The sequence below is a fragment of the Geotrypetes seraphini genome, chromosome 2 (assembly GCF_902459505.1).
Source record: "Geotrypetes seraphini chromosome 2, aGeoSer1.1, whole genome shotgun sequence".
Lineage (NCBI taxonomy): Eukaryota > Metazoa > Chordata > Amphibia > Gymnophiona > Dermophiidae > Geotrypetes > Geotrypetes seraphini.
This window is the reverse complement of record NC_047085.1, coordinates 231945844-231955823: the sequence shown is the minus strand read 5'-3', so window position 1 is coordinate 231955823 and position 9980 is coordinate 231945844. Positions and strand designations below refer to the sequence as shown.

The 9980-nt window shown below is 46.6% G+C and overlaps 1 protein-coding gene across 1 annotated transcript; it reads left to right on the top strand.

The window, feature by feature from the left end:
- Nucleotides 1-5264: 5264 nt before the first annotated feature.
- On the top strand, nt 5265-8527 carry LOC117355553. The gene has a single exon (XM_033934267.1). The coding sequence runs from the start codon at nt 5361-5363 to the stop codon at nt 7638-7640; it is 2280 nt and encodes a 759-aa protein (XP_033790158.1). The 5' UTR covers nt 5265-5360; the 3' UTR covers nt 7641-8527.
- The last annotated feature ends 1453 nt before the right edge of the window (nt 8528-9980 follow it).

The following is a 9980-nucleotide window of genomic DNA, read 5'->3' as shown; positions in this document are numbered from 1 at the left end:
ATGGGGATCAAAATGGCAGATGATGTTTAATATGAGCAAGTGCAAAGTGATGCATGTGGGAAAGAGGAACCCGAAGTATAGCTACGTGATGCTGGGTTCTGTGTTAGGAGTCAATGCCCAGGAAAAGGATCTAGGTGTCATTGTTGAGGATATGCTGAAACCCTCAGCTCAATGTGCGACAGTGGCTAAGAAAGCAAATAGAATGTTAGGAATTATCAGGAAAGGAAAATGTTATAATGCCCTTGTATTACTCTATGGTATGGCCACACCTCAAATAATGTGTGCAGTTCTGGTCACCATATCTCAAAAAAAGATATAGTGGAATTAGAAAAGGTATAGAGAAGGGTGACAAAAATGATAAAAGGAATGGGTCGACTTCCCTATGAGGAAAAACTAAAATGGTTAGTAGTGCTGTCCATTTGCCAATTCAAATCGATTCACCAATTCACTTCAGTGACTCGATTCATTTTCCCTATGAATTGGACTCATCGATCTAGTGACCAATATCCCCCCCCAGTGAGGCTTGACATACCTTCAGGACCTCCTAAAGCAGCAGCAGCAGTGGCAATGACTGGCAAGCAGATGCAGAGTTCTGAGCAGGCTACTTGTGGCCTGCCCTGCTGGGGCCTTCTCTCTGCCGTGTCTGGTCATTATTCAAATCTTGTTGGTCCCAGGCTCTGGTTGTCTTCTGATAGCTTGCTTGCCAGGGTCTCCTTCTTTCTCCGTGCTAACCAACCATCTGCCATCTCTGTCCTCCCCTTCCGTTTCCCTTCCCTCCCCTGGAGGTCTGGCATCTTTTTTTTTTTTCGTCTCCATCCACAGATCCACCTTTTCTTAACTACCCTTTCATCCAGCATCTCTCCCTCCTTCCCTACCACCCCAGGGTCCACCATCTCTCCCTTTCTTTTCCCAACTACCCTCCTATCCAGTATCTCTATCCCACCTCCACACCATCCCTTGTGTCCAACTTCTCTCCCTTTCCCTCCCTAAATCCCATTGTCCATCATCTCTCTCCGTCTCCTCTATTTTTAGACCCATTATTTCTTAACCCCAAAGTCCGGCATATGCACATCTCTTTGAACTCCCCTTCCCTCCCTCCCTCCATGTACTTCTATACCAGGGCCCCCCTCCCCTAAAGGTCTGTCCCCCTGAAGCCCTGCACCTCCCCCTGAAGGCCTGTCCCCTCCCTTAAAGGCTTATCCCCCCCTGAAGGCCTATGCCACCATCCCTGGCCTGTCCCCGCTTTGAAAGCCTGTCCCCCCTTGAAGGCTTGTCCCCCCCCTTTAAAGGCTTGTCCCCCCCTCTTAAAGGCTTGTCCCCCCCCCTTAAAGGCTTGTCCCCCCCCTTAAAGGGTTTTCCCCCCCTGAAGGCCTATGCCACCATCCCTAGTCTGTCCCCCCTTTGAAGGTCTGTCCCCTCCCCCCCTTGAAGGCTTGTCCTCCCTTAAAGGCTTGTTCTCCCCTTGAAGGCCTGCACCCCCCCCAAGGCCTGTCCAACCCCTCACTCTGAAGGACTGTGCACCCCACCCCCCGGGAAGGCCTCCGTGTTCCCCCCGGCCTCCCCGCATCGTTTACCTTCTAGTTGCAGCCTGCACAGAAGATCGCGGTTATAGCATCTTTGCAAACTGCTTTTAGCTGTTTCCTCCGCTGCGATTCTGTCTCTGATGTCAGAGGAGGGGCGGGACCGCAGCGGAGGAAACAGCTAAAAGCAGTTTGCAAAGATGCTATGACCGCGATCTTCTATGCAGGCTGCAACTAGAAGGTAAACGGTACGGAGAGGCCAGGGGGGAAGCAGGAGGCCAGGGTGGAAGCCGGACGCCAGGGTGGGAAATCGGAAGCCAGGGGGGGAAGCCGGACAGCAGCACAGCAGCACTTCCCGACTGACCCTCCCTCCTCGCTCTGTAAAGAAGGTGCGGCAGCGGCCGGCCAGCAAGAGCAGCGCTGCCGCTCCTGCTTTAGGGGGCAAGGGTCTGAATCGGGAAACCGATTTTTTTTTTTTTAATCGATTCAAATTGATTCAACCGAAGTGAATCGGTGAACCGATTCGAATCGTGAATCAGCAAGCACTAGTGAGCACAGAAAAAGAAAAAACATCAAATGGGCAGGAGACCTAGTGAATGAGATGACAGAAGACAAATATAAACCAGAGCATAGCTTTTAGCTGTTTCCTCTGCTGTGGTCCCGCCCCTCCTCTGACCTTGATTTGAATAAACTGACCAGACAACAAAAGGTAGAAAAAATAATTATATTTTCTATTTTGTGAATACAATATGTCAGATTTGAAATGTGTATCTTTCCATGAGCTAGGACCTAACAGAAAGAGGAAAAGTCTTTTTTTGTTTATTTTCTTTACATCACAGCACAGGCATGGGGTTGCAGAGGGAAAGGGGGTGGGGTGGGTGAAAAGGCTACAAAATAAACCCACCAGAATATCTGAAAAGAACTCCTGATTGGGCAGGAAAATTTCATCGAATCAAATTAAAAAATCAATTCAGTAGGCTAAATTGAATCAAATCGAAAATATTTCCCCTGAATCGGGTAACACTAGCGGCTAGGGCTCTTCAGCTTGAAGAAGAGACAATTTAGGGGAGATATGATAGAGGTCTATAAAATACTGAGTGGAGTGGAAAGGGGTAGATATGAATCACTTGCTTACTCTTTCCAAAAATACTAGGACTAGGGGGCATGTGATGAAGCTACTAAGTAGTAGATTTAAAACAAACCAGAGAAAATATTTCTTCACGCTACATATAATTAAACTCTGGAATTTGTTGCCAGAAAATGTGGTGAAATCAGTTAGCTTAACAAGGTTAAAAAAAGGTTTGGATAATTTCCTAAAAGATAAGTCCATAGGCCATTATTGAGATGGCTTGGGGAAATCGACTGCTTATTCCTAGGATAAGCAGCATAAAATTTGCTTTACTACTTGGGATCTAGCTAAGTACTTGGGACCTGGATTGGTCACCATTGGAAACAGGATACTGGACTTGATGGACCTTCGATCTGTCCCAGAATGGCAATTCTTATGTTCTTATCTTAAAACTTGACACAAGACAATGATGCCCTATTTTGCCTCATCTCTTTAATCTGGCCCTGGAGCCCCTATTGGCTGTAATTTGGTGATATACAGTAGCTTTTACCAATGATGTTCTTTTGTATTTTACTGAACTTGAATCCTCCTCACATATCTGAACTTATTAAGTTAATCTCTCACTTCTCCACTTTCTCAGGATATAAAATCAACTGGGACAGAACTGAACTAATGCCTTTAAGTGACCAGTGCACCTATTTTTCTATTCCCAACTTATCCTTAAAATGGAGTTTACTTTGATAGAGATCTACTGTATATACAACCATGAAAATGAATATGGACAAAATACTGCCTTGGTCCCCACTTCAGTTATCTTGGTAGGGTAGGTTAGATTCCACCATACCAAGACCCAGTTGAAATTGCAACAAGGGATCAATTATTAAAGAGAGGAAAAGGGTCTCTGAAACGTGCTCAAAACCAACTGAATTCAAAGGTTTGAGATTTATTGGTTACAGATTTCAGTCGCTGACCCTGAAAAATCTCTCAAAAGCTATATATTGTGACCAAGCAGATGTAAGCCCGACCCAAGCTTTAGCTGAAATAAAAAACCCCAGGGTTAAACTAGAAACCCGGCAGAGAAAGTCCAGGATCTGGGAAGATGAAGCTGAGGAAAATAATAGGAATCACCACCAGGGGAGCTCTAGAGGTCCCTGGTCGTCAGCTGACACTGCTAGGTCAGGACACTCCCCAAGAGTAGAAAAGCCAACAGTGGCTTTCAAACAAGGCAACAGGTTAGGGAGGAAGTTTGTGCCTTGCCTCCCTAGGGTGCTTCCCAAGCCAAACAGGGTCAATGGTCCTGTCCCTATGGAATGGAGTGAAGTTGAGCCAGCAGAGGACTTGTCCAGGCTCAGGGAAGAGCCTATGGATTTTGAAGAAACCTGGGCTGCTGTGGAAGTTGATTACCCTGAAAGAATGCAGGTGGACTTAGCTTGTTGCCACAAACTGTGAGTGGAATTTACAGTGAAATGTTTGGGTAGTGTTTTGTTTTTTTTGCCATATAACACACGAGTGGAGAATTACTGTGGAAAGCTTGGAGAGGCGGGGAGAGGTTTGCTTCCAGCTGGGAGGGAATTTTGTAAAGCTGTTTTTTTTGGCTTTCAATTGCAAACCTAGAGCTATCTCCTTCTTCCTGGCATTTGTCTCAATCCTGCCAGAGGCTTGTTTTTTCTTTGTTTGAAGCACTGTTGTTTTGCAAAGCAGTGCACTGGACTGTGTGTTGTGCTGCTACCCAAATGACTTGAAAGTTTTGGACTGACAAAGAGAAGCTGAGTTTTCAGCCTGAGTTTGTGTTGAACTTTATTTTTCCTTGTTTTGGATATGTTTTGGGACTGTTAGTTTGGCCATTGCCATTGGTATCACTACTGATGAACGACTTACCTGTATATCGATCCAGAGTAAAGCTGAAAGATATTTTCAACCATTTGATTAAGTTTTTTTGTTGTTGTTTTGTATTTGAACTCCAATCCAGCCTGCAGGGTGACTCCGGTCCGGGTCACACGCAAAAAGTACTGTGTTTGTAGTCACCTGTATCTTGGCCTTGCCTGTGTAAGGCTAAAGTGGTGACCACATAATTGGTGGCAGCGGTGGGATTTTTTGTGCCTCCTGCAGGACATTTCTGGAACTGAGTTTTGGAAAAAAAAAAAAAGAAAAACGTTTTTTTTGGCTTGTGCTGGGAGGAGCATGGTTGTTATCTGTTTCTTCTATGAATGATTAATGGGAGAATTGCACAATCTTGCTAACCCAGTGGAGGAGTATATTTTTTTTTTGTGTTTGAGGGTGTGTGAGAGGGCACCTTCTTTGACTGAAGTTCCGGTTTCCTATTCGGAGGAGGAGTTCCTGACCAGCGAGCGGAAATAAAGACAAGGTCTCCAGCACATCCGGCGAAGGAGTGTAACCAGGAGACAGTTCGAGGCTGGGAGCGACGGCGGAAGGTCGGAGTTCCGGAGAGCGGTTCCAGGGGACCGGAGTGTCAGACGGGCAAGCCGTGCGGTGAGCGACTGGGGGCCAAGGAGGCCCAAAAACCCGAGGCGCAGACTCACCAGTGCTAGTGGTAAGAGTACCTAGGCTGGGGGGGTCTGAGAAAAGGGGAGGACAAGTTTACCAAGCGGCCACACTTGGAGTTCCTTTTCTCTTTTTGTTTTCTTCCAGGGTGCGCAATGGAGCAAGCCCAGATTTTGGCAGCATTGGCCGGGGAGAGGCAAAGGCAGGCGGAGGAACTAAAAGGCCTACTGCGATCCAGTGAGGAGCGGTGGCAAGCTAGCCAGGACACTATGTTACGGCAACATGGGGAGTTGATGATGACCATGCAAGAGCAATCCAAAATGTTCGCTCAGATTCTGCAGCAGACAACGACTCCGTCAACTCGGGGCGAGTTACCAAGTACAGTACCCTCCATGCCGGTAGGATTGAATCCCTTAACTAATCTGAACTTATGCAAAATCGCACCAGGAGATGCTCCTGACGATTTCCTGTGTTCTTTTGAACGTATTGCAGTGGCTGCGGGATGGCCCCAGGAGCAATGGGTATTTAGGCTGTTGCCCTGTTTGGCTGGAGAGTCCCTAGCAGCGTTTCAGACCATAAGTCCTGAGCATGCTAATAATTACCCTACCGTAAAAGCCCATATCTTAGATTACCTGGGGTATACCCCTGAGCACTATAGGTTAAAGTTTAGGGCCACACAAATGTTCCCTGCCGAAAGGCCTAAAGCCCTGTTGCAGCGTATCACCAAGCTGGCAGAAAAGTGGTTACATCCATTTTTGAACGATGCTAGGGCCCTGTTTGCAGAGTTAATAAAAGAGCAGTTGTTGGAGGCTGTCCCTAGAAACATCAAAGCTTGGGTAAAAAGACAAAATTGCAAAACGCTGGGGCAGGTATTGGAGGTGGCAGAAGCATACCTGGATGCGCAGGAATCTACAGGGGAAGGTTCAGGCACTGGGCCAGGGCCCATACTTAAACAGACGCCCAGAGAACAAAATAAGGGATGGAACAAAAAAAACCCTGGTAAGGATCCAGCTTTCATTACACCTAGGCCTAACGCACCGAGTAGTGAAAGAACATGTTATAGATGTGGGAAGACTGGACACACACAAAGATTCTGCAGGGAGAAGAGAGACTTTGTAATTCATCAGGATTTTAATGATGCCGATATGTCGGTATGCCAGGTCCCGGTAAGGGTGGCGGGTAAAAGTGTGAGGGCATTATTGGACACAGGAGCCGCTCAATCAGTTATGTCACGACAACTGTGGAAACAGGTTGTAGCCACCCCCTTGAGGAGCGAGAGGTTAAAAGAGGTATATGTGAAATGTGTGCATGGAGATTCTAGACGTTATCCTCTTTCAGGAATAGAGCTAGAACACGATAGGACAAAATATAGTCTCCAAGTGGCAATTTTGCCTGCGTGTCCTTTTCCCTTAATCCTAGGCAGGGATTGGCCAGGGTGGGAGGTGAGTGTGAAACGTGCTGAACGAAGGGATACGGAAACCTCGGTGAAAGGTCAATCTTCACCTAAACTGGCGTTGGGAATGCAGTTGAAGGGAGGTTGGGATAAAAATAGGAAAAATTGGAGAAAGGAACGGGTTGTTGTTTCAACCGGGAGATCGGGACGGCGACCCATGCTTAGATGGGTTCCTCTCTCGGTGAATGCTAAGGCCCCCACTCAGGCTTATTCCAGGGCGGCGGGCTTTGATGTCTATGCAGCTCATGGACAGAGTATCCCCGCCAAAGGTAGAGCTCTGGTTAAGACAGATTTGCAGATTGCTCCGCCACCAGGCTCTTATGTAAGAATAGGACCGAGGTCGGGCTTAGCCGCCAAGTATTCAGTAGATGTGGCAGCAGGTATAATAGACCCCGATTACCGGGGGAATGTCTGCGTATTACTAGTGAACCATTCAGAGTCAGAGTTTCAGGTCCAGCCGGGAGACAAGATCGCGCAACTGATATGCGAGCGGATCTGGTTTCCTAAGCTGGAGCGCTGGGCGCGTTTTCAGGAAACTAGTAGGGGAAAGAAGGGATTTGGATCCTCTGACCCACAGTGCCCGAGTGGGTGTCCGGACCTCGGACGAGGTAGCGTCCAGGGGGAGGAAACGGGTAGTCTTAGGGAAGGTTTTGACCAGTCCCCCGTGGAAATAAAGCCGAGGGGGTCTGAAGAACCCATGGCACAGATCCAACAGGAGATAAGTTCCCTTAAGGAGAGATTGGATAAAATATCGGGGTTACAGGAGACAGCGTGGAAGGAAGAAGTACAGGCCCTCCGACAGGAATGCTTAGATAGTGGGCAAAAACAGGTAGCTCGGGAGGAAGCTCTGTTTAAAGATTGCTTGCATGAGCTGGAAGCAAGGCTGGGGCAAGAAATGGGCCAACAGGGACAGAAGCAACTTGAGGCTCTTGATGGGCTATCAGGGCAAATGAAACAAAGAATGCAAGAAGTAGAAAACAAAGTGACAGATAGCCAAGCTCAACAGATAAAATGGTTAGAGCAAGTTAAAAAAATGCAAATGGTACAAGATCGTTGGGCCACGGAAGGAATAGCACCAGATAGTTTGGCTAAGTAGAGCCATAATAATAAGGCTCAGTTGGAACGGCAGGCCGCCCAGTTGGGTTCGGTGGAGGACTCAGTGAAGCGGGTGGGCGGTAGTGTGACGAATTTGCAGGATCAGATACAGGAACGAGTGGAGGAAATAGCCCAAGTCCTGACGTCCATCACAGAAAGGGTGGAAGGGTTGGAAGGTGTTACATCTAATGAACATCTGGGCACAAAGAACCTTGAACCCGCTGTGCTTCACTGGCCAGAGGACTTTGAGAATTTGTGTTCAGATTCCCGGCCTGAGGAAAAGAAATTTAAGAATAGGCGACGCAAATAATTTTGGCTGGATGAGGGAATCACCATGCTTATAGGGATAAGCAGGATTTAAGGGTGGGGGTATGTGACCAAGCAGATGTAAGCCCGACCCAAGCTTTAGCTGAAATAAAAAACCCCAGGGTTAAACTAGAAACCCGGCAGAGAAAGTCCAGGATCTGGGAAGATGAAGCTGAGGAAAATAATAGGAATCACCACCAGGGGAGCTCTAGAGGTCCCTGGTCGTCAGCTGACACTGCTAGGTCAGGACACTCCCCAAGAGTAGAAAAGCCAACAGTGGCTTTCAAACAAGGCAACAGGTTAGGGAGGAAGTTTGTGCCTTGCCTCCCTAGGGTGCTTCCCAAGCCAAACAGGGTCAATGGTCCTGTCCCTATGGAATGGAGTGAAGTTGAGCCAGCAGAGGACTTGTCCAGGCTCAGGGAAGAGCCTATGGATTTTGAAGAAACCTGGGCTGCTGTGGAAGTTGATTACCCTGAAAGAATGCAGGTGGACTTAGCTTGTTGCCACAAACTGTGAGTGGAATTTACAGTGAAATGTTTGGGTAGTGTTTTGTTTTTTTTGCCATATAACACACGAGTGGAGAATTACTGTGGAAAGCTTGGAGAGGCGGGGAGAGGTTTGCTTCCAGCTGGGAGGGAATTTTGTAAAGCTGTTTTTTTTTGGCTTTCAATTGCAAACCTAGAGCTATCTCCTTCTTCCTGGCATTTGTCTCAATCCTGCCAGAGGCTTGTTTTTTCTTTGTTTGAAGCACTGTTGTTTTGCAAAGCAGTGCACTGGACTGTGTGTTGTGCTGCTACCCAAATGACTTGAAAGTTTTGGACTGACAAAGAGAAGCTGAGTTTTCAGCCTGAGTTTGTGTTGAACTTTATTTTTCCTTGTTTTGGATATGTTTTGGGACTGTTAGTTTGGCCATTGCCATTGGTATCACTACTGATGAACGACTTACCTGTATATCGATCCAGAGTAAAGCTGAAAGATATTTTCAACCATTTGATTAAGTTTTTTTTTTGTTGTTTTGTATTTGAACTCCAATCCAGCCTGCAGGGTGACTCCGGTCCGGGTCACACGCAAAAAGTACTGTGTTTGTAGTCACCTGTATCTTGGCCTTGCCTGTGTAAGGCTAAAGTGGTGACCACAATATGCAAAATTATCTAATAAAATACAATTTAAATAATGTTTCAATACATATTGCATGTCAAATTGCACTTCAGATGTGATCAAAAATTGTCAAAACAGCACATACTCCGCCCCCCTTTTTTTTTTTTTAAGCGTCGGCCGCAGCGGTAACAGCTCCAACGCTCAGAGAATTCCTATGAGCATTGGAGCTGTTACCACCGCACCCGGTGCTATAAACCGTGCTACGGTTTTGTAAAAGGGGGGGATAATAATCCAAAAACCAAGCACTTATCTTGAGCCACTGTTCACAGCCTAGTCCCAGTGGGAACCATTTCACTGGCTAAACCAATTTAATCAGGGATCATAATTTAATAATAGTGCCTTTGGGATAGCAAGTTGTGCAGCCATTTTCCAGAAGCTGGCTTGTGGAATTTGATGTATGTGACAATCAGTGAACCTCAGGATACTTCATTATGGGGGGTGGAGGCTAGTGGAGGCTGGAATCTTATCTTGGCTTAATGAATGTCCTTGATGATTGCTGCAGAAACACAGGGGAAGGCATGATAGGTAGTCACATAGCAAGTCATGTGAAGTTAGTCACGTAGTAAAACATTATAAAAGAGGGAGCAAGCGCGGGACTTCCCTCGGAATCCATCGGTGTGCCATAAAGGGATAGTCCCATGATTGACCAGGTCCATCGGCTGCCTGAAAAGGGGGATTTCCTGGCTGTGAGGAGCGGTATTGTTACTATTATGGTGAAGTTGTTCTAAATCATTTGTGTTTTGTATATTACTGCTATACAATTTATGTAACGATTAAATTAGTATAATAAGCATTACCTTGTGTATGTCTCTTTGTATGCCATGAAGTGCTGACTACATAACGAACTTGGCATTACAGAATTTGGTACCAGAAGTGG